The sequence below is a fragment of the Homarus americanus genome, unplaced genomic scaffold (genome assembly GCF_018991925.1).
Source record: "Homarus americanus isolate GMGI-L3 unplaced genomic scaffold, GMGI_Hamer_2.0 scaffold53225, whole genome shotgun sequence".
Classification (NCBI taxonomy): domain Eukaryota; kingdom Metazoa; phylum Arthropoda; class Malacostraca; order Decapoda; family Nephropidae; genus Homarus; species Homarus americanus.
Window position 1 is genome coordinate 1,578,890 of NW_024750875.1, and position 25,157 is coordinate 1,604,046.

At 38.4% G+C, this 25,157-nt stretch overlaps 1 protein-coding gene and 1 long non-coding RNA gene across 12 annotated transcripts in view; both read left to right on the forward strand.

Moving 5' to 3' along the window:
- Positions 1-14,874, forward strand: part of LOC121854484 (G protein pathway suppressor 2-like) — a 35,186-nt gene extending 20,312 nt beyond the window's left edge. For 8 of the 11 annotated variants that reach the window (XM_042349159.1, XM_042349164.1, XM_042349160.1 and 5 more), the window contains 4 exons: positions 2,164-2,391; positions 6,551-6,720; positions 10,803-10,925; positions 14,010-14,874. In XM_042349159.1, coding sequence (XP_042205093.1) covers positions 2,164-2,391; positions 6,551-6,720; positions 10,803-10,925; positions 14,010-14,054 — 566 coding nt within the window. In that variant the 3' untranslated portion in view covers positions 14,055-14,874. Of the gene's footprint in view, positions 1-2,163; positions 2,392-6,550; positions 6,752-10,802; positions 10,926-14,009 lie in introns of those variants that run through there. The other 3 variants (XM_042349165.1, XM_042349167.1, XM_042349168.1) reach the window with 3 other exon arrangements.
- A 4,956-nt stretch (positions 14,875-19,830) lies between these two features.
- Positions 19,831-24,629, forward strand: LOC121854456. Its single transcript, XR_006086549.1, has 3 exons — positions 19,831-20,221; positions 23,196-23,317; positions 23,768-24,629. It is a non-coding gene; the product is annotated as an uncharacterized LOC121854456 (long non-coding RNA).
- The last annotated feature ends 528 nt before the right edge of the window (positions 24,630-25,157 follow it).

Here is a 25,157-nt window from a genome sequence, read left to right on the forward strand (position 1 = left end):
GTTAGAATTGTCACTGTAGTCACACCCAAGCCCCCCCCCCACCCTCTTGCTACTAGGCCGAGCTGTAAGCTATGTTATGGTTATTATTCAACTTATAATTTAGGGTAGAAAATCTTAACTTTCTTCATACTGTATTTCTTTTGTTATTCATTTATATGCACACACAATCCTTCATACAGAATGTGTCCCCCAAAAAACATAAAGGGAATAAACATTTCTTCATGTGGCAGTGAGAGTTAGCAGGTTTTGTAGGAAAGCTATGTTATGGTTATTTTTCATCTCTTAATTTTGGGTAGATAAAGTTAACTTTCCTCACTTTTTTTATTTTTATTTATTTATTTTTCATGCACAGCTGCACACACTCAGCTGGGTTGAGATGCTATGACGAGCTTTGAGACCATGCGGCAACGTTTTATGCAAATGGTGATTGTGTTAAACTTTCATTTAGCTTTTCCTTAATGTATTTAGCTGCATATTTTAATCTAGACATTATTTTATTAATTTTTTTAATGTGTTGGGTAGTAAATTACAGTAGACAGGTACTATTTATCATTAGTTAGGTAGTTTTTTTAATGTACATGAATCGATTTGATATTTTTTTGGTACAATATTGGGGTTTTCTTGTCGTTGGGAAGTGAACCCTATTTTTCCATTTGTTCTCGTTAAGCGAGGGATACCTGTACTGTATAGGTATAAAACAAAATTTAATACAACAGAAAATGAAGGAAGGAAGGAAGGAGAAAGGGAGGTATTGTATATTTCATGACCTCATCTTTCAAAACACACACACACACACACTTTCTTCATGGTTTTGGTGGATGCATCATATAAATTTGAAAAGTTTCATGGACTAGCCAGGAAATATTCATCCTGAGATTATATCATTAGGTTATGGAAGCATGTTTGAAGGACTGAAGCTCGTGACTGTACACAGGCTGGCTTCCTAAACAGTTAAGGGAGACTGTAGTGTAAAGAGGAGAATGTGTGGAGTACTGTAAGCTATGTGGATGATGACTGAAGTACTGGAAGCTATGTGGATGATGTCTGAAGTACTGGAAGCTATGTGGATGATGACTGAAGTACTGGAAGCTATGTGGATGATGTCTGGAGTACTGTAAGCTATGTGGATGATGTCTAGAGTACTGGAAGCTATGTGGATGATAATTAACTAATGAAAGCCATATGAACTTGCAATTAACGAAAGAACAAGAAGCAAAATTTTATGCAAATACTGGTATATCTCTTCCTTCTGCCTTAATGCTTTAATTGTTGACATTTAGAATTAATTGTCATGGATCACTTCTGTAGTCAGCATTTAAGGACAGTTAGCTCCCCAAATGTTTCTCTAGTTGGCATTTAAGGATAGTTAGCTCCCCAAATGCTTCTGTAGTTGGCATTTAAGGATCGTTAGCTCCAACCAAATGCTTCTGTAGTTGGCATTTAAGGATCGTTAGCTCCCCAAATGCTTCAGTAGTTGGCATTTAAGGACAGTTAGCTCCCCAAATGTTTCTGTATTTGGCATTTAAGGACAGTTAGCTCCTCAAATGTTTCTGTAGTTGGCATTTAAGGACACCTGGTCTAATACCTTTTAATGTATAGGGCTAAGAATTTTAATGACAACTTCCAAACATAATTTAACAGAAGGACTTGATCTGAAATATTTAGAACCTGAGAGTTTGGCAAAGTAAAGTTAGTTATGGTTTGAGGAGAAAAAATGCAGTGAAGATGTTATTAATTTCATTGTAGGAAGAATTAGGTTTGGTTTATTGGTTTAGGGTTCTGGTTAGGGCAGCTTGACATCAGTATACAGCAATGGGTGAGATGGGGAGGAAAGGATAATTTAGCATCAACAAATTTTTTTTTTTCCTTTTTTTATGATTTGAGATAAATTATAGAAGGGAAAAGTTATTACTATTATTCATTTTATTCCTTCGATCACGAATTTTACAGTTATTTGAAATGTAATTTATTCTGTGTCATTGTTCATTTAGAAGTAAACAGTTGTGTTGGTGCGTCAGTACTGTATGTTGAAGTACTGTGCTGTACTCCCATGTTGTTGTGGAGGTGAGTGTTCCCTTATTTGCTTCAGATGTGCCATATTGTCTCTTCTTATTGTGTGCCTTACTAACACACCCTCTTGTGCAACCCCCTTCACTTGTACAGAGGCCGGGAGTGCGAGCAGTGTGTACGTGGCGGGTCAGGCACCTTACTACCATGGGTCTAACCAGGCTCATGGCAGCTCCAGCCAGTACCAGGCCTCCTCCCAGGCTGTGGCCTACCTCCCGCCTGCAGCACCAACCCACACAAACCCTCCCGCTCCCTCCCAACCCCCACAACCCCCTCCCCGAGATGATAAACACCTACAGCCTGTTTATATGCAGAGCAGTCGAGGTGAGTGTCAGCGGTCGAGGTAAGTGTAAATATGAAAGTGGATCTTGTCTATTTATGTTACTCTTGTGTATTACTAGACACAGGCATACTGCAAGTCTGTCTGTCCTCATCTTCATCCAGTCGTGGAACATAATTGGTACAGGAAACCTCTATTAAACGGACTATATGGAGAGGAAAGTCCATTATATCGAGGCTCCGTTATATGTGGAACCCCCAGCCAACAGATTACTATATAGAAAGAGAAGTCTGTTATATGGAGGTTTCACTGTACTTTTCTCTCATTATTTTTGCATTCTAAATTTGCTTTCTTTGTGTTAGTTTTATAATTGTTAGTTTGATGTCACAGTTTAGTGTCAGGATATGTTTTCTTGTACAGGTAACTCCCGAGATGTGATACTTCACATTAATGATGGTTATAAATTAACACCATCTCTCTATACTGTGTACGATCAAAACAACTCACTTTAATGATATCCATCAAATAACCATTAATATCCATTGGTTGGAAAGTTTTTTCTGCAGTGCAAATTATAGGTTATTTATACTCAAATTAATCGCCTTGTAAGGATTCCAGTTATGCAAATTATATTTTTCTCTGTCATGTCAGTGGCATTTTATAAGGAAACTATTTAACCCAATGCACCACACATCTCACCCTTCACTTGTCAGCCCACCCGTGTGTCGCCACACGGTCAACCCACCCACTACAGCCCTGTGTCGGGTTCATTGTCGAAAGTAAACCCGCCCTCGCATGGCTCCACTATCATCGACCAGCATCGTACATTGTACTTTTCATCAGTGGGTTGTTCTTATATATAGACTGAACTGTGTTATGGTGACTGAGGTGATATTTTCTGTATATTTTAGGAATTGTAAGGTACGTCAACTCTGTTTTGACAGTGTGAGCAGTGTCGACCGCTATCATTGTTTTTGTTATTATTGTCTGCTCTGTTTTAGACAAGTGCTTTTGCACTGTTTTTGTGACTATGAAGCGAGCAGTGTTACTTTGAAAATGTCTGGGAAGGCCAAGGCATCCAAGACAACCATGTCTGAGGTGAAGCTTGACATTGTTAAGCAGCATTAGGCTGTGTGTGGGAGTCAGAGTGACGTCTCCACTCCACCTACAAGAGTCCCTTTTAGACTCGTAGGGACATGCGATGATGAACAGAGTTGTTCAATATGGTGTGGTGAGTGTTATTTATTGTTTTCTACTGGCAGTAGTATTGTAGGAATTTTTTGTCAGTGATACTGGTGTGTTTGGGGACTGGCTGGGAAAGTGTTCCATTGAACCCCAAGTTATAATGCTCCATATTTATGATATTTCACCTAGCGATGGGTTTTTCCAGGAATTTAACCCCATTGTATCTCGGGGGTTACCTGTGAGTTAGTGGCTGTAAGACTTAGTTATTTTTTAGACTAAATGCAGCGCCACACTTACACTTTTTCTGTCATTCTATTACATAAATTTTCTAAAAAAAAAAAAAAAAATCTGAGCGCGCCGTCACACGCTTAGAGAACTCGCGCACCAGTCTTTCCGCGTTCGTCAATTGTAAACAAAGAAGATGGCTTTGTGTGTCTTCCTCTTCATTTTTTACTGTATCTATCATCCCTTGGGTCTCACAGGCAACGATACGATCTAATATTGTCTATCATGTGTTCTTTGGACAGGCGTCTCCACACAGGCCGTGAAGTTGAACATACGGCTCAATGTAAACGAATGTATCAAATGTATTTACGAATATCAACATCATTGAAAAAATGCACTTAAGCAGTTTGTTAAAAATGCGACATAATGCGAATAATTTTAAAACTAAGTATAGTTATTTTGTTATTTGATATTTATTTTATATAAATATCCTCATTGTCAAGTATAAATCTTGACTTGACCACAAAAATTGGCACAAGCCAGTCAGGCGGAAATGATACGTTTTGTCTGAGTGACACAGGCTATAAAAATTGACAATTCGTGGAAAAACCGATGAAAACCGGGAAAGTTGACAGAAAAATTGGCATTTATTACAGTATTTAACTACTCACCCGTTGGCAGATTCTTTAGCTGATACTGTCTGGACATCCAACACCCACTCAACTCCTAATCCTAGCAGTTGCTAAGGAAACCAAAAGTCGTCAGACCTTAGTTGATGTTATCCAAAGCATGAATACAATACAGACATTTACAGTGCTGGTAACCTGTCATCTGCCCTGTGTGGTGTGCTTCTGGGTAAACCTCTTCATGTATCTCACGGAGACTCTGTTATAGACTACAGTATTGTGGATTGAAATGCACTTCATATTCATTTAATTCCTTCTCCAGTACTTGTGTTTTGTGTAGTGAAAGGACCCGCTCGCTCGGTAGGTGAGTTCCAGGCTAACCTCCTAGGGTGTACAAATTAACTGATTAAGCCACATCCCATTCCTCTGAACTGCACAAGCGGCCATAACATCTTCTTATCCCATGTTTATTTTCGACAGATTAAAATTAGTGAAAGTGTGCAGTTGATTTTAGTGTTTGTACTTTCATTCACAATTAGTGGTTTCAAAAGTAACTCAAAGTACAGTGGATGTGGTTGTCTTTGAGGTGGGTTTTACAAATGAACCATCAGTATCTATTTTTGACGTAAACGTGACATTTTTGCTGGAAGGGATAAATTTGATAACGTATTTTATGATTTAAATTATTATCCTATACTGTTCACCCTGTCCATTTTTTCTAACTCAGGTGACAGTCAAATGTTTCAGAGGTTGTTGATACAGAGTTTCTAGTGCACGAGTGTTAAGTTTTGTCAGTGGCTGTAATGTATTGTGAGAATGCTGTGTATGGCCTGATAAGAGTACTCAGAGGTAGTGAGATACAGTATAAAATGATGTTCCTGTACCTGTAGTAGTTTTCCTGGTCAAGAATCGGAGTTTGTCGTCCACGGAACTTCTTATTTCTGTTTATTGTATATAGGGAGAAAGAGAAAAAATATATATATTGTGTTCTATTATGTTTCTATTGCAAATGAGCTGTTATGGAGATATAACCTTCCAGTTACCAACAATATTAAATGTTCGATGTGTGCAGGGCATTGAAATAGAGGGAAATGTGGGGGTAAAACAATAATATAAAAAAAACACCAAACAAACCTTTGAAAAACTTACCTAACTTTTCCTAACCTATAAAAATCTCAAAACTGAAAAAAAAATTACCTTATTTCTGTTTTTGGTGTTTAGTATGTGATGGTGTTGTGTTCAAATGAGGAGTGGCCCATTATCTTGAAAGCGATTGTTAACCTTTTTATAGGTTATATAAGGTTTTCAAAGGGTTGTTTGGTGTTCTCAGTATTTTACCCCACATTTTCTCTCTACTTCAAAGCCCTGTCCACTTTGAGCAACCAATATTGTTGGTAATTGGGGAGGGGGGGGGGGTCATATCTCCATAATGGCTAATTTTTTCTCCCTATATAAACAGAAGTATGAAGTTTTGTGGTCAACAAACTCTGAATCTTGACCGTTTTCCTGAACCACGTGTATGGAATGCTTTAATAAGTCAAGATATGAAGAGTTAATTTCCAGAACACGTGTTGTACCCTAAGCAACTCGTGTAAACTTTTGTCTGAGGTTTGCAATAAAGTGAAGATGGTAAAAAGTATATCCTGCCTGTAGTTTACCATAAAAGTAAACCAGATTATATTGTCAGGTGGCATGTAGTTGATATTCACTTTATATTTGTCATTACATAGGTGACTTTTTACCACAAGACAACATACTCTATGTGGGAAATGTTCCTACCTGTAGGATAAGATGAACTCTTCATATCACTACATTTTCTGGAACGTGGCAATATTGTAATTATTTCGAAAAAAGATGAGAAATACTCTTGTGTATAATCAGCTCATAATAATAATGCAGTAAATTGAAAGCATTCAGAATTGTGGTCAGGTGTTAAAACTGTTTTGAGTTCCTCTACTTAGATCTGCTCTCAACAACTGTAGTAGTAAACCCTTAGATTATATACTGTACATGTATTAAAATCATACTTTGTGTCACTGTATCCCCTCATTAATACATTGGTTCTGACAGCATATATGTTTGTGTTCTAAAAGGAGAAAATTTAGTCTTAGGGCCTTTGTTGAGTGTTCGTTTATATGTCCTTAATACCTTAATGCTCTCATCGCAGCGACTCACGTGCCTACTCTTCACCAATCAATTGACCATAAAGGCAAGCCTGGAGGGAGTAGTTTCCTGCCACCTGGGGAGGGGGGACAGGAGAAATACTTCCAGCCCACCGTAAGGTCACACTTGACTCTCCACTCGGGAGTGTTGCCGGTACAACAGCCACATCCGGGGGTGGGTATCAAGAGGCACACAGTCTTTGAGTGTATGTTGAGTAAAGTTACAGGAGGTTACCGAGTTGTGGTTAGTTCTTGTATGTCTTCCCTCTTGTAGTCGTTCATTACACACCATTGATATCACTCATTCTTTTAATTTCCTGTATATTTTTCTTCTTGATATTAGTATGTTTTTTATTTCTTTTTTTTTCTCTTTTTTTTTTATTCAATTCAGTAAGGTATCCACTACAGTATGGCATTTCAAATGTGATTAGGTGTTCTTGGCTGTACATGATGATATAAAGTTCTTTTTTATTTACCATTAAGTCAAAATATTATGTCCAAAGGGCATATTCAGGAAAACAGGTACAGGGCATCCTCGCTTAACGTCAGGGTTATGTTCCTGAAAATGCGACGTTAAGCGGATCAATAGATAAAATACGGGAGTTATGTTCCTGAGCCTCCCTTTGCCCCATGAAAAAAGTTTCATATACAGTACAGTAAATCATTGCAATTTCTATAGAGAATAGTATATATAACTACAGTACTAAGTTTGTATTGGTACTCACTAATGGGCGGAGGTGGTAGAGCGAGTGTGTGGTGGGTAGTGGAGCGAAGGAGGAGGATGGCGGGAGCGGAGGAGGAGGGTGGGAGCGGAGGAGGAGAGTGGTAGCGGAGGAGGGTGGGAGCGGAGGAGGAGAGTGGTAGCGGAGGAGGGTGGTGAGTCACTGAGACTGCGGCTGCCTCCTCCTCCTCTGACTGGGGTTCCTCCACCGCTGCTTGCTCGAATGGTTAGAGTACAGTTTTAGAGCAAAAGCACTTCAGCATGCAATAATGATGTGAAATAACAGAGACTGGCTTGGCGTTGCTTGACGCTGTGATGTTCCGGGAGTGAGGGCAGCGCTCCGAGCCGAGAGCGTAGCGGTGCCAGACAAGAGAGGGTGCTGCGCCGTAGAAAGTAATCCGTGACAACGCAAAGCATCGTAGTACCGAAACAACGTTAAGCAAGGACTTACTGTATAAGTACACTTTTAAAGTACAGTACATACAGGTTACACCTCCCTCCCCCGGTGTTGCCTTCATGTAGCCTTCTTTCATAGATTCATATTTTCAATTTGTTAGTTTTTTCCCTGATTTGTTACCCTTTACCAAATATAATACATACTGTATTGAGTACCCAGACAATGTAGCAATACCGGGTGTATTTCATTCACTCGGGCAGTTTTACCATACCAGTAAATACTCTTATCATTTGTGTTTCTCACAAAATACCCGTTGACTCATTCCTCTTACCTGTCATTCTGTGTTACTGTATATAGTTTAGTGCAAGAAACTACTGATTGTACAACTGTATGTGATGTCTTAGTGTAAATGGCGACTGCTCGTTCCTCTTCCTCCTATTTTATAATCAAACCAGTATGTAAACTTCTTCAGCAAATTGTTTTGGTATCGATACCTAAGTCTGGACACTAATTAAGATGGTAACTGGGAGAAATGTTTGAGGGTAGACGTTCATGTACTATTCTGATTTGAAAGACAAGGTACAGGTATTGTAGTTAAGACACTGACAGTAGGTTGAAGATACCCCTGTACTTTGATAGTACTGTACAGATATCCTCCACTTAACAAATGGGTTAGGTTCCTGGAAAACCATCCGTGAGGTGAATTTTCGTATATTGAATAACAGAGCAATGAGGAAAATGGGGATTTGTTCCCAACAACAAGAAAACCCCAATATTATACCTCAAAACATGATATTGCTTCACAAACAACAACAACAACAACAACAAAAAAACCCTACCTAACTTATGATAAATGGTACCCAAGTACCCTGTACTGTAATTTACTACTAACACATTAAAAACATTAATAAAATAATGTCTAGATGAAAATATGAAATTAACAAAATTAAAGAAAAGTTAAATGAAATTTTAACACAAACACTATTTGCATAAGATGCTGCCTGCATGGCTTCAATGCTTGCCATAGCAATGCATCCCAGTTGGGACGCTGCCTCTGCCAACCCACGCTCTGTTCCCCCACTCAGTGTGCTAACTCTTGCACACAAAGAAATGTTCAGTCCCTTATGCTCTTGACCTTATGATAGTTATACTTTTTTTGCACATTCTATGTGAAGGATTGTGTGTCACATAACTAAGTAAAATAAAGCGAAGAAAATTAAGTTTATCTACCCAAAATTATGAGCTGAATATTAAACATAACATAGCTTACAGCTCAGCCTGCTAGCAAGAGGGTTAGGGGGATACAATAACAGTGACAAGTCTAACTTGGCAACAATGTCATTAGTAATATTAAGTGTAACTTTTAGATAAGTGCACCACCATCCTCAGCTGTGAATTCAAACAAACTGACTGACTGACAGGAATGATTACCTTAGGGAGGGCAGTCAGGGCTCACCACAAGGGTTGGAGAATGGTGGAACAAAAGACTCGGGCTGGGGGAGTGAGTTTGTTTTGATGACTGGGCCAAAATATATTTCTGTCTCTCTCCAAGATGGCCGCTCCCGCTGACTCCCGGGGACGTGCAATTTGAGTTTTTTTAAATTGGGAAACTCAAATAAGCGAATTTTCGTATCTCGAACTCTCATAAAGTGAGGGACACCCGTAGTTTGACATTAATGGTAGGGTGAAGATACTATGATAATTTTATTCCAATATTAAATCACAGGTACGTTGTATCTTAACAGGGTGTTACTGTCACCTCAATTCAAGAGACTTACAGGATAGGTTCACCAGGTAGAGTTGTAGTGTTGATCACTTATCATGGTTAGTGCAGAGGCCAGTGAAGTGTCAAAGGTCAAGGAAGGTATAAGGGAGACATGTATTATGACTGAATTATTATACGGTGTCCATGAATTTGTCAAGTACAGTAAAGCCGTCATGTTCTTTCTGTAATACTTTTGTGATTATTCAGCTTTAAAATGAGTTGGATAATTTATGGACGCTACTGTATACATGGCTTATCTTCATCCCCCTCCCTCTAGTGTAGGATGGACAAAGAGGAACAGAAATCTCAAAGGAGTCAGTGGTAGGTGAGGGTGATGCAAGACGAGTATAGTTGGTGACAGGAAAGGGGTGAAACGAGCCGTTAACAATCCAACTGCATTTCCTTATAATCTTCAATTATTTTGGCAAACAAGTGAATTTTTGCTCTCCACAGTGATCACAACACCTTATTAATTCCTTATACATATTAAGTTGAATTGTCAGAGCATATAGTTCTATTTTTAGTTAATATTTCCCTCTGTGGTCAGTTATATTATTGGTCACATACACAAAAGTTTTATCTTGCTGGTCAGCCTAATGTCCACACTCCTCTCATTTACCTACAATTTTTAATTTATTTAACTCATTATGTCACGATTTATCACAACTATTTGGGCAGTTTGTTTATTCTTTGTTGTGACCTTCATTGCCTAGTGTCAGTGCAGGAGGAAATTGGAGTACAGTGGCCGGAGAAAACCTACCACGTCTGGTAGCCTAACACCGGCTAAACACCCTTCTCTCATCCGACCCAGGCCAGGGATTGAGCCCAAGACACGGTAGTGAGAGAAACGTACCGCCAACACCCCCCTCCCCTCCAATTTGATATATTTACTTAGGCAGCTAAATTACTGTATGTATTGTAAGTTACCATTGTTGTTGGCTGAAGGCTGTAAGTGTTGGTGTAGGTAATATCAAGTGTTTCAGTAAGACTGTTGGTTCTGTCTGTCTGCTCTGCTTAGAAGAAAAAGAAACTTTAAATACTGATGGATAGACATTGTTGATAAATGCAGAAAGATAGATATTGTTGATAGATAAGACAGATTTTGATGATAGATAAATAGATACAGTATTGGTGATAGATGGATTGATAAATACATTATAGATAGATAGATAGATATTGGTGATGAACAGACAAATAAGTAGACATATTGGTGAAATCCAACTGCTTTTGTGTATATCAAATATTATTGGTGTTTCACATTCACTCTGAAGCTTTTAATATATATTTATACTAAACAATGTGAAAACCTGTGTGTTTAAGAATAAAATTTTGAGTTTCATGCACGTTAATGTAAATATGAACCCGTTTGTCTAGGGTGGTAAGAGTGGAAGCATCACCTCTGGGTTTCCGGTTCGCAATGCGCCGCCCTCCTCCCAGCAGCCGCCCCCTGTTGTGAGCTCCGCAGCCCACGTGAGTAAGCCTGAAGCTCAGCCAAGGGTTAGTGTCTCTTCTTTCTGTTGTGAAGTTGTTCGACTGATACTAATGCACGAGACTGATATTCTTTTTCAGTACAGAATTTCTCCCGTGTACTGTACGCAGATATTCATGAGGATGTTACAGAACTTGTACAAGGTATTTAGTGTAAACCCAGATACAGTATTCAACTTGCTTGCCATTATTAGCTGCATGTACTTAAAAATTTATGAAAAGGCTGTATTACTGTATGTTCACTGATGATTCTGGTGATATAGGGAATTATATATGTTGTTTCTTCATGGAGTCAGTCCTTCAACAGCCCTACTCTAGTATATTATTTATGTAGAGTCCCTGTACTGTATATTTTACTTTACAGTTCTTCAAATTTTATATAGAGTATTTGATGTTCTTTTGGATGATCTTTGTTTTCTTCTCGAGTATATTTATGTTGTGTTCTCATTGTGAGGGAAGTGAGGCAGGACAGAGAAGCCTCCACTTGGGCCTTGTCTAAACCTGCCTCCCAAACCTGTACTGCTGTTGTTGTCCTATAGTGCCACAACTCATTACTGTTCTCTTCCATATTTCTGAATTTGTCTTCTTGTCTTCTCACCTCTCAAGCCCAGTTACCATACCTCTGTAGGGGTCGGCAGCCCTCATCAGTGGAAGTTACTGGGAGCTGTATGGACAGTGGCCATAAACAGTGGAAGTTAGCTGTAGATATGGCAGCCATCATCAGTGGAAGTTAGCTGTAGGGATGGTGGCCATCATTAGTGGAAGTTAGCTGTAGGAGCTGCAGCCATCATCAGTAAAAGTTAGCTGTAGGGATGGCAGCCATCATCAGTGTAATTTTCTGGTAACTATGGGGACAATGGCTATCATCAGTGAAAGTTTCTGGTATCTGTGGATGGTGGCCATCATCAGTGGAACATATTTCATTTGAATGGGATTCTTCTATACCTTTACTTCATATTAAAACACACTTACCTTATTGTGTTTTAAGGCAATACTGCTCCCTCTTGTCTGTTTCATTAGTTATCTGTCGGTAATTATCTCTAGGTTATAGAGGTACAGGGTGTCCTCAAATTATCTGACTTATTAACTTTAGAAATACAGTATTACACGTGATCATTTATGGACACCTTTTAGTGCTTCAGTAAAGAACCTAATCTATTTCTCTCTCAGTTTGTTACATGTGTTGTTTTTGTGTACAGTACTGTGTGGTGCTATAATGTTGATGATGGTATCTCTTGCCTGGTGACAGCATTGTGCTCATCAGTAATTGTAATTATTCCGAATTGATGTCATTACTACTGGCTTCTGATATCAGTCCTGTTTGTAGGAGTTGTCCTGTGAGTTGGCTTTATTTTGAGAGGATCTTTAACCATAAAGTAGGTGACTCTCCCTTGTGTCACCTCCCAATGCCAAGTCTGTGTGTGTGTGTGTGTGACTGTTCACCTTTTTTAAACCACCGTACTTGGGCCATTTCTCCAGATATAGAACATAGTTACTGTACTGTATATACCTGTTGCTCTTATGTGCTGTACCTTCACTATGATGTTATGGCTTGTGTTTTGTTCCCTATTCATATAAACTTCACAGTGAACCCTCTGTCAAACCAAGACATTATTTGTAGAGGGAAACCCATTTTCTCGGGATCATCATTGCTGTGTGGCATTTTCACATTATAGTATAGGTTAGGTTAGGTTAAGGTACATGGTTGGCAGTGATGTAGTGAAAACAAGACCATTTGTTGCAATTTTCACCTTTTTGCATCAACCGAACCTTAGTGAATCCCCCTTCCCCTCCCTCCTCCCCCGATAGTTAGATTTTTTTTTTTAAAGGGGGGGGGGGGTGGTAGAGGGTACCATTCTTCAGGTGATCCATAAAGTTTAAAGTTGCAAATGATCCTGTTCTCGGTCACAACTCCAACATCACTGATAGTCGTAGATCAGAAGTGTAAAGTATAGTACTACTGTATTGTCTTAGGGTGATGTACTCGGATAGCCATTTTGTTTATCGTTTTCAAGCTTCTGATATTTAAAAATTTTTCATTCAGTTTGTCATACTTTTATTTTGTTTTCACATATACCAGCCTTTCCTCTACTATGGTGCTGAGTGGTTGGTCAGGTGCTGGATGTCTTTTTAGCATACATTGGCTAGTGGGTCAACTAACTCACATGATAGGATGCCATTCCACCCAGGGTTCGTTTCAATATCAGCAATTAAACTTCATAGTGCACTCATTAACTGCCGAGTGTATAAAGAATAGCTTAAAGGTCATGTATAGGTCATGCATTGTGGAAAATTAATATTTTTCTCTTTCTCTCTTAAATGAGGAAGTCATAACAAATCAGGGCAAGCATGCCGTGGATTGACATGACACAAGGAGAGTAACTGCATTAATCCCTTAATTTATGGTCCTGACTGAACAAGACAGCACCTGTCAGCCACATACTTCAGTCCTTGATACCTGGATTAAATAAAATTCAAATAATTATATAAATACCATGTAACCATTGCAAGACCCAAGTGACTCCAGCAACCCTATGAGCTCTATGCAACCCCATTTGGGGTCACTGGGCCCTGTGTTTGGGAACCACCAATGTAGGCCATAGATGAGTGTTTCTGAATACATACCTGTACTGTACTGTTTATGCTCCATAAGCCAAATATGTACTCATAAACAAATTCAAACTAATGTATATTGTTTGCATGCACACAATGCAGTCAAACAGTTGAGAAAAGTATGCTCAAGGATATTAATACAATTCATTTAGAAATGAGGAAACTTTTCTAGTACATAATAGAGTAGAACTGGTTTCCCTTCTGCTACATTAACCTTACACACACACACACACACACACACACACTGTAGTACAGTGAGACCATAACTGAATGCACTTGCCTGTGATGGAACAAGCAGTAGTTAGAAAAGCATCCTGGCAAGAGGTGGGATAACAAACCGGATGCCGACTGCTAAGAATCGGTAACTGCACCTGTCTGGCTATCCTGCATCATAGCAGTAAAAGGCTTGTAGTAATGTTGAAAACAGCATACTAAGCAAGTATTATATACCCACTCATATCTTATATTCTTTCTTTTCAGTCTTACAATAACCAGCCAACAAGTTACTCTCGTTACAGCTACTGAACGTCCTCCGTGCCGGCCTAAGTTGAACATTTCTTTTGAGGCCGAGCATAGAGTTGTAAGTCGTGAGAATATTGAACCATTCTAATTCAGATAATTTTGGTGGTTATGAAAAGAGTTAACAACTGTTATTCATGTAAAACTTTCTTTGAGTAAAAGTATAAGAGATGCTGAAAGCCAGGAGCATCATGAGAACAGTTTGTAACATAGATCCCAATTTCTATGATGTCTCATTATTATTCTGTGGTGCTCACACAGATGAAGATGCTGAACGATGTGTGTGCACACAGCATACGTCTTTGTGATCACCATAAATGACTTTTAACCAAACTTAGGTATGTACAGTCTAAAACAACTATCTGGACATACTTTGTGGGAAACAATATGAGACCATGGACGATAAATTTTGGTATACGAGGGCTGTCACTAGTCAAGTTTCGGAGCATGTCGACCCCCACCTGCCCAGATAGTTGTTTTTAGCTACTGTACATATTATGTATATATAGTAACAAGATCTCAGATGAGTTCCATCATCAGTATTTGTGTCATTAGTGTTTAGTTACTCTAGAGTTATGGCCACTAGGACTTTGCTGCAGTGTGTTGAGGGATTTGATAATTTTCACTGATGAACATGTAAGTACCTGGATATTATATCAGTAGTTTTGTATTTGTGGGAATTTATTTGCCATTAATAGTTTTAACATGTAGTAGTGGGTGGAGAGGTAAGGTGAGATGGTAGGGAAAGCTTGTTATAATTGTACAGATTGTGCATGAGGTGGTTATTTGCATCAGAATAAAATTGTTTTTAGCAGATTTAAATATCTATAAACCTTTGATTTACTCAAGAGAACTAGAATTTGTCAGAAAAAAAAAAACAGGAAGTTATTGTCGAAGAAAACATTTTTTCATAGAAAATGGGACAGTGGGTCACTGCTGACTCCTGTCTCTGCCTGTGGATTATCATCATCTTTGACTGCTGGCTGTGGTTTTGGGGTAAAGAACTTGTCCAATGTGGTTTGTCATTGACAGGGCACTTTTTCAGCGTACAGCTCCTTATATCCCCTCATGGTATTCTCCAATTCTCTTGTAAACTTGAGGCTGCGTTCATGGGTCTCAAAGGTTTGCATCACGTGTTGCAGTTGACCAATACCTTTGGACAAAACCTTTGTTGTCATTTCACGGGATGTAGATACAACTTCTGTACAGGTGTCCTGTTCTTCAGCAGCAGCTTGCTCCTCTTCCATTAATATTAGATCCTCATTGGACAGATCCTCTGTGTGACTAACAGCTCAACTAAACAAATCTGATCTACTCTTCGAACCCTGCACCATTTGCCAGAGTCACAATTTCCTGCTGCACCTGATCCACAGTCTGTCCCAGGGGAAAACCTTGGAAATCGTGGACACATTCTGGCCAGATGTTCTTCCACACACCATTCATAGTTCTACATTTGACCTTATCAAATGACTCCTCAATGTTATTTACAACATTCATATGTTAAACTTCTATAAAAAATCTTGGACTGATTGCTGATCCTCACCATCAATTGCAGCTATAAGTTGTCTTAAAAGTCCAAGATAAATAGTATGCCTTATATTTGGCAATCACACCTTGATCCATAGGCTGTAGTAAGAAAGTCGTGTTCTTGGGCAGGTATTCAACCCTGGTACTAGGTCAAAAGTCATTAAGGGTGGCTGGGAGCATTATCAATTAGTAACAAGACTTCGTTGGTTGCTGTACCTTTCTACTACAGGAGAGAAATAGGTTGTAAACCAGTCTTGGAAGAGGCTGCCAGTCATCCATTCTTTTCTATTGGAGTGCCATATTATAGGAACATAGATTTGCCATATTCTTTGAAAGCCCTGGGATAATCTGAGTGGTACACAATCATGGGCATTAGTTTGAAATCTCCTGCTGCATTACCCCATGACAGGAGCATTACACGATCTTTGGAAGCCTGAAACCAAGGAGCTGTTTTCTCCTGTTGAAATAAATGTTCCCGCAGGTATACACTTCCAAAAGATGCCCGTTTTATCAACATTGTACACTTGCTGTGGTGTGCATCCATCAGCCTTAATTATAGCTTTTAGTTCAGGAGGATAATTTTTAGCAGCCTCAGTATCAGCACTGGTTACTTCACCTACCATTTTAATGTTGTGTAGGCCTGAACATTTTTGTTTTTTTTACACCCAAACTACCATTTGCTGGCATTAAAGAGTTTTTCATCAGAACTAGTGCATTGTTCCTGGTTTAAATTTGCAAACAGACTCTTAGCCTTCTCTTGGTCCTCAATCCATGCACCAAGTAAGCATTCCACATTTATTAAAAATACCACAACGAAAATATGCTTATCCCTCCGTATTCACGTGGGTTTCGTTCTTGGAAACTGCGGCGAACCGTGAAATTGCAAATATTGAATTTAATACCTTATGGACAAATTTGGGTATGGTACCCCAATTATCATTTTTGTCACGATACAATAATCTCTCCCTTAGCCGGAACTCTCCGATAGCCGGAATTGGTTTTTTCTCAAAATTGTTCCCAAAACCGGAATTTTCTGTAAAAATCCGGTTTTGGGAAAAATTTTTTGAGGGGCACATTTTCCTGAAAAATCAGATTTTAATTTTTTTTCCAATACCCGTTAAATTCCGGGGATGGGGGATTTTTTTCCTGATACGAGATGAAAATCTGGCACATTTTCTGGAACTTTCGAGAACATTTTTCCTTTACCCGGAAAGTTCCGGGGAAGAAACATTTTCTGGCTTCGAGTCTTCTCGTTTCCCAGAAATATCTCATTCCCAGAAAAGTTCTGCATCGATTTTTCTGGCTAACGGGAATATCACTATTTTAGTTTAGAAGTGATAAATGTTTCGGAGATGGTCTTGATATTTTAACAAATAATTGTTCTCTTCAAATAATTCAAGTTTGATTATGTAAATACACGTAAATCAATCGGGATATTACTCTAGTCTACCCAAGTAAAACGGTTTTATATAATACAGAGCAAAAATTACAACTGTACAGTACTCTAAACTGGCTTAGAAATAAAGTATATATAAAACTATAAAATAAGAAAACTGGAGTGCATGGGTGTGAATATGTGAACATACGTGTGGAGGCAGTAACTATTGCATACTCCCGTCACCCCATCTGGTCCTAGTACTTGCCAACAGTGCGTAACAAATCGCCCAATCGGCTAACGAGCCGATCAGTGGACATTTACATGGTTGATGTGCGAGGTTGTAATAAATGCATTTTTTGAACCTATGTTCCTCGTTTATTCTCTCAAGTCCGGTCAGTGGTAGCAGGGAACGGGTGCATAAAAAATAAATAAAAAGCATACCAACCTTGTGTATTCCGCCAGTGAAACAGACATTAGGAAAGTTAACCTGTATAAGGACTTAATTGGGAAGGGAAACATGGGATTCAAAATGCCTGTCTATTTGGAGTTAAACTAGGGAAACTTGAAAAGCTCTTTAAAAGGTGCAGGAAATTCGACAAACATAAGATTTAGTGAAACAATTATAACTGTTGGAGAATTTGGATCACGACCAGTGCTCTGTCATGTAGTAAACTTTCAATTCGGTTACTCGAGCTTCCAGGTTTTGAATGCAGCTACTGAACCAGACGTGTGCAGGTTTGACCAAGTGGCCAAGGATGCCTAGTGGAATAAGGATACCTGGCTCATTACCCTCCCTGCACATGTTAGGATGGCACGAGCTGGAGCTCTTAAACCAGTGACCAACACTGGAGTAGGTCAAGACACATTCAGGAGCCAGGGCATGCCCAGTACTTAACCGTTTAACAGACGTGACCGACCGAGTTGCTGACAAGCATATCACTGGCAATTAAGGTTTTATGTAATGGCAATGCCTTTAATTACTGCCAAGGCTGAGGACCACTTACGATTAGTACCAGTTAAAAAAAAAAAATTACACCAGCTAACAATGTACGTAGATAAGGGTGGTGGAAAGTTACGGGAGGATTAATGTTGGTTATAGTTTACAAATCTCTTAGCTACAGAGTAGGTGTATTGAGCTGGAGGTTGGGGGGATTATTTTAACCTTACCTGGTTTATTTTAGGATGGCTAGTATTGAGTAGTCAACCCACACGTTCCTTAAATAAAGTAACTGGTTTTGTTTAGGGGAGCGCAAGTGATCCAAAATTATTTAGAGGGAATTTCATAAATTCAAACGAGAGTCTACCTACGTATCCTTACCTCACGAGCCGCCTTTTTTCCTTACCTCACGAGCCGCCTTTTTTCCTTACCTCACGAGCCGCCTTTTTTCCTTACCTCACGAGCCGCCTTTTTTCCTTACCTCACGAGCCGCCTTTTTTCCTTACCTCACGAGCCGCCTTATATCAAGGGAAATTCACATTCAACCATAGCTTAGTGTGTGGTTTAAACCAAGAGTTTACTCAATAGATAAAGGGCAAGAAATAAAGTTTCTGTTTCAATTAAAATTTATTTTATAAACAAGCAGATCAATTATTCCTTAAATAAAAATCTCCACAAAATCATCCCAACTACACCAGGTTCGTCATTAGTTGACCACATTACCAAGGCAAGTTATCTTATTCTGGTTAAAGCTGAATTAGACCAAGTTCACCGGGAGCCAGACGATAACCATCTTCTTAAAACAAAATCAATAATCACCCGAAGCTGGAGCCCTGAAATAAAAGAATTAGAATTAAATACAGTAAATAAGAGCAAAAACAACATCAATCATACATAATAATAAAACCCAAATAACACTAAAATAGCCAAGTAAAATAAATCCAAAACAACACAAAAATAACAACAAAAAATTACTCACAAGAACTGAAGAGTTGTATATCCTTAAATCACCTTGAAAAAACTCAGCTGGGGTAGTGATCAGAACTGCCCTCTTGCCTCGGCCCCCAGAGTATTTAAGGACCGTGGCTGGGTGGGGGTTGGGGGGAGGCTCTGGATTTTGGCGGGAATCCCCTAACTAGGTTAATTACTGAATCACCGTGCAATTCTTTAAGCCCTTTCATTTTTATTTAATTTTTCTAAAAACCAAAAAAAAAACAACACTTGATTATCTCCTTTCTATTGCTAATTTTATAATTTTTCTATTTATCGTTTTTTTTAACTTTTCACTATAGAGATTAATGAATGGTTTTACCGGGAGTCAAACAAGTGTACCTACCATTAGCTGCTTTACAGAGTCGGGAGGTAGTTTGTGGATATATCAAAACTTCAAAAGTCAGATAACACTTGATTTTCCTTTGAAAGATTATGAGAATTGGAAGTTTCTCTAAACTTGTCATTTCTTTCACACAAATACACATCTGAATCTGTAGGTAATGTTCACTCATTAGCTCATGTAAATATTCAAAAGTGTTTAAGGTTCGTAATAAAATAAACGTATTCAACAAGTGTCCGCCTGGGTTCCTTTTATGCATTCCTAAATATAATATAGAATTAATTGGCCTCTTAGAAATGGGGCGGCTTTTATCCTTTGAAGCAAACTACAGATTATGAGACGCTTTATCTAAGATCATGACAAGTATCTGCTCCAGAAAAGGAACAAAAAATACTTCAATTTCACACAGAATCTAAATAAGTTTCACACTCTTTAAGTAAACCAGGCAGTATTTAAGTCCTCCAGGTCGTATATAAGTACCACCAACATACAGTATAAGCTTTACTAACGTACAGTATTGTTAGTGAATATAGTTAAAATACTTCATAGTTTGTAGCTCTGTATTAGATCCATAATTCGCTTTAATTATCCCAATATATGTAATTTTCTTTAGTTCCCCAAGAACGAAGTAACATTTTCCTTCTTGTTGAAATCGTGAATTCTTTACGTTTTTCAGTTATTTCACACCAAAAACTCCTTTTATGTTGACAGATTATCTTAAATACTAATATAGTTTTATTTAAATGGTAGTAAATGATTATTCAAATGGCGATTTTACATTTTCAACGTAAAAAAGTAATAAGGAATGTTGTGGAGGTAAGCGCCATCTATGAGTTAGCAGCGCAACTAAACCTTCATCACGGGGTACAGGGGAGAGTTTCTCATCTGGTGGTTCAGGGATCCATCACCAGAAGAGCCACTAGACAGAGAACCAAGATAGAGGACGGATCAAGTGTACAACGACCCGAGAGCCCTGAAAATATCCTCCTAAAGCATCGGTAAGATATATAACTTTAATAATTCAGAGTAGTTGTTGGTGTGTTATTACGGTAGGACAAAGTTTATTTAATGGTTAATTTAGTCCATTATGTAGGGTTGTCGAGTGGTGGTGGTGACAAACTGTATCAGTAAATTTTAACTTGTTTCCACTATGTGACATCAAAGTTGAAAGTATGTTTTACTGATGGTTTCTGATGTTATGAACGAATTTGACCTTCATTTCTGGTGCAAACCAATAATTTTTGAGGTAGGGCACGGATGTTTTGTTGAAGAATGTGTTGTTCCGATGATTTAGATAATGTTAAGAAACTTGTAGGTAAATATTTGTCCATTGGCTCTCCTCAGGTTTTGTACGAGAATAGGTTTTTTTCGACCTTTTCAATGTATTACCCAAATCTGATAAACTCTCTTGCAAAGTAGCGGTTTTTGCAAAATAAAAACATTTTAATTTTTAACAAACTGCGGTAAATTTTTACTTTAAGACACGAGTCCGTTGGGGTTGACCAATATGTTTTTCTATTGTATTTTGGTGTGTTTTAAAAATTACTAGTTTTTGCCGCCCCCCCAAAAAAATTAATGGGGGAGAGTCTGGGAAATCAAGGTTTTTGGGTGGGGGAGAAAACGAGTCATCTGACCTAACAAAACCCAACCTAATGCCTACCCGGGGACTCTGCCCCTGGACCCCCGGGAGACCTAACCTGACCCCTAACTGGGGGCAGACCCTGGGTAGGCCTAGCTTAAACTAACCTAAATGTTTCAGTAGTTTAAAATTTTGGGGCGTGCCGAGTGGATGATTTCAGTCAACATTGTGCATGCACGATGTGCAGATAACATCTCAAAGACTGAAAACTACTTAAAATCAATTATCCATTTCACCCAGATTAGCAAGATCGAATTGATTCAGTTGGTTACAACTTTGGGGGGCGCTATGTCTGAAAGTAAAATAATACCGAAACTGCTAATTGCAAAAAAAAAAAAAAAAATGGAGGTCAAATTTGAAAAAAATGCAAAAATAAATTTTCTCATTCTAAAGGAAGCAATCAACCTACCTAACCTAAGAGGAGGAGGTAAGGAGGAGACAACTAAGCGAGGAGTATAACCTCAGGTAAACATGGCGGGAACCTGCAAACAGCCAATGGACGAATATTAACCCAATTTTCATCTATGATGTTTCCCTCGCAAATGACTTAAATAAACCAGGGAGGTTAGGTAATTTTAAGCACCGGAAAAACACATTGCTCAAAAAAAAAATTCATTGTTGTTCACTTGTAAAAAATCCCCCCCTCCCACCCCCCTCACATCTCAGGAACTAGAGCTATAAGAATTAAGGTAAAAAGTGTTCAAAACACAAAAACCCATCGGAAAAATAGTTTTGGATTTCACCTAACCAACCTAAACTAACCTAACCTAACCTAACCTAACCTAACCTAACCTGACCTGGGTGTGTACCGGCTTGTACGAACATGGTACGTAATACAGTAAAATGTTAAATATCTCGCTTATATATAGTTTGCACCATAAATGCCATTGAAGATTGTAACTATAAAATTCCCGAGATTCGTTTAGTGGCAACAAGTGAAATAACAAATATTAGTTTTCCTATTGTATACTGTATTGTGTTTGGAGCAAATCTGACCTTCATTTCCTTTATAATTGAGCCGTTATGGATATACGGCCACTCAGTTACCGGGATGAGTTTGATTTTCTTTGTTTTTTCCACAGGTGTTCATATTATAAGGTATTTTAAAAGAGGCTCCATTTAGTAGAAGCTAATACAGTACAGTACTGTATAACTTGACCTATTATAACCAAGCAAAGAGACCTACCTAACCTTACCTAACTTCCTAGCCAGGGGGTGGACCTGCCATATTAAACAGAACATACTTATTTTGATATGTGGTTCCAATGAAAGTAATTTTGTCATGGTATAATTTGTAATTTTGTGGATACGAGAGTATGCTCGGACTCAACGGCTCAGTTATAAACAAACACGACGCGGCGAATAGGCAGATTTTTCGGAGGGGTATTTACGGCAAATAGGTAATTATTCGCATAAAGCACGGCGATACGTCATTTTAGTGTCGTGTGATCATTTTTCCCGTGCTTTCCCCCAATTTCCCTCATTCTTCATGCACCTGCCCACTACAAGTGATTTATGATCATAGCTAGAGAAAAAAGAATAATAAGTAAAGTACAGTCGGCCCTTAACATACGCGGGGTTAGGTAACAGAGATACCTGTGAATGTTAAAAATCCGTGTACTTTTGGTAGTGAAATAAAAATCTGTCAATATTGTCGAAGCTTTGTCCTGTGTTGGTCCCATCCACGAAATGCAAACACTATTGGATGCGTATGAAACCGGGTTTAACCGAATCAGTTTTTGCACGTCCACCACAAAAGGTTAGGTTAGGTTTTCAATTTTTATTTATTTTTTTTAACCCCATATGTTCAAAGGCTAACTCACTTTGGAATATTCATAGCTGTTGGTAGTGTAAATGGAAATGAAGGTCATATCTATTTATTAGAAAAAATACAAAATAAAAATAGGTAAAATTATCGTTTCGATGAAGCACTTATTTTCCGAAGGTCAGAATAATGTCAACCTAACTTAACCTAACCTAAATTCGCTGTATTAGCAAAATGATAATAATACCGAAAAACCTATTCGAGTAATTAATTTCTCCACGTATACGAAGTAATTTGACCCGGATTCCAGGCCAAATAACCATCGGCTATTTGACCGGGACCTGCGGGAATTGTATGCGATTTTAATGGGATTGTAGTCGGGATGGTTGTGGGCATAAACTAGTCATTACACTACAGTATTAATTAATTGTAGAATTTTCTCTGGCCAAAAGTATATACTGCAGTTTGATTTTAGATCCCGGTCAAATATCCAGTGGTTATTCTGGCAGATACTGATGTAATAACCCCTACCTATAATATAATACAGTAGTTTTACTGTGTTTTCCAGGATGCTTCAAGGACCAACAACACATATCTGTGTAACTAGTTCAGACTTAACTGTACAGACCGTCCGGGCTCGTATATGACACCGTTAACGTCAACCGGCGAAACACTGCTGACGTGTGGGAGGTAAGACTCACTTTCTGCTACTTGACATCATGTTGTTGTCATTAGGTGTACAAGCTGAGTGTAGTACATAAAAATGTGTGTCCATATTTATGTAAATGTTTGTGTGTCTAAAGTCATGTCCCATTGTGTCGGAGGTACGTGACATCTCAAAATATGGCCCAGATTCACGTTTTCCATCCCATACAAAATTTTGAATGTGACTTTATTTTGTGTTTTTTCTAAAGTACAGTATATAGTATATTAATAATATTTAGCTTCGTTTTCAAAGCATAATTTCATTGTTTATCAATTACTGTGCTACTTTTTATACTTTTATCTACTTGTATGTTATGTTTCACTTCAGTTAATTGAACTTTTATTTGCATAGTTGTGAAGAAGACTACTTAGTACAAGTTTGAATTTTTACACAGTAACAGTGGTACAGTACTTTATCGTACGTAATATTTTCAGGCACTTTCTCCGTCACTGCCTAAAATGGACCTGACCCTTTGGACCTGATGTGAATTAGAATGAAGTTGGCTGGACATAAAGTTAACTGTACCTGAAGTTAAGTGGACCTTAAGTGAACTGGACCTGAAGTTAAGTGGACCTAAAGTACTGTATGGTATTTTATTTAATATTGTTCTGGTACTTTGAATATTAGGAAGGTTTTACAGACATTCCCCAGTTTTTAAGAGTACTGTGCCTTAAAAATCTATTGTAAATCAAATAAATTTTCCTGTAGACTCACATTATAAAAGCCAAAATACTTTTCTACAATAAAAAAACCTTCCCTCAAATTATGTTCAGTCCCCCAAAAAAGTATTGATAGATTTTCTATTGGTAAAATTTGAAATGGTAGATGAAATACTTTGATATGAGCCCCAGTGCATCAGCATAAGTTGGTACACTGCTCACCATATCAGCAACAACTAGAGATTGGGGGAGGGAGTCGTCCTTGTATGGCATACTAGATACTTCAATATAACAAGAAATCCATTAAGCTATACTAATACTGTACAGTATATTTATTGTGCTGGTTAGAAGCAAGGCATATGTAAACAGGCCACTGACTGTCGATTACAATAACACCGAAATGTACATAGAATGGAAGAGTTTCGGAATATCATAACCGAGACATACCTCAAGGCGGACATTTCACCACTATGTCGTAGTAACAGAGTTTCATTCATACCGAGTTGCATAATATACTTACTCGTGTTGTTGACGATACGTCTGATTTATGAAGAGTGACTAAACAAATAGTACTCAATATTAGAGTGAACAGTTACAGCAATAGACAATACTTTACTATATATTGGTCTAAATGGGATCTACCAAATATTACTAATATGTAAATGGTATTGGTTTAACACCAAAAAATAAGATTTGAAAGGAGTGTGTCACCAGTTGTTTCATGGAGCCTAACCCATCGCGATACTGTGTGGGTTCGCTCGCTCCAGTCGGCCGAGCTATCTCCGCGTTACTTATACCCTCGTCGTGAAGGCCAATAATAGCACATCTCATCTTGTTATGTCTCCCTGATAATTCCTCGCTCCATTCGATGTAAGATCCTGTCGATGACTGGCACGGCGTCGGTGTCCATTTACAACACGTACTCTTAATTCGCGTAATATACGATCGGAAGCATCGGAGGATTCACGTCATTGGAAAACGTATCTATACTCATTCGTGTTCAAAGGTCGTGGATGTTAGCTACCAACATTTCAAAAACGGTTTGTGTAACATTGCTCGGAAAGCCCCGAATCACATCGACCCTTTGGCTACTGATATTTTTGGGGGCGACCGTACACAACGATTATAAAGCAATATGGGAGCTCCTCTACCGACAAACGAGTCA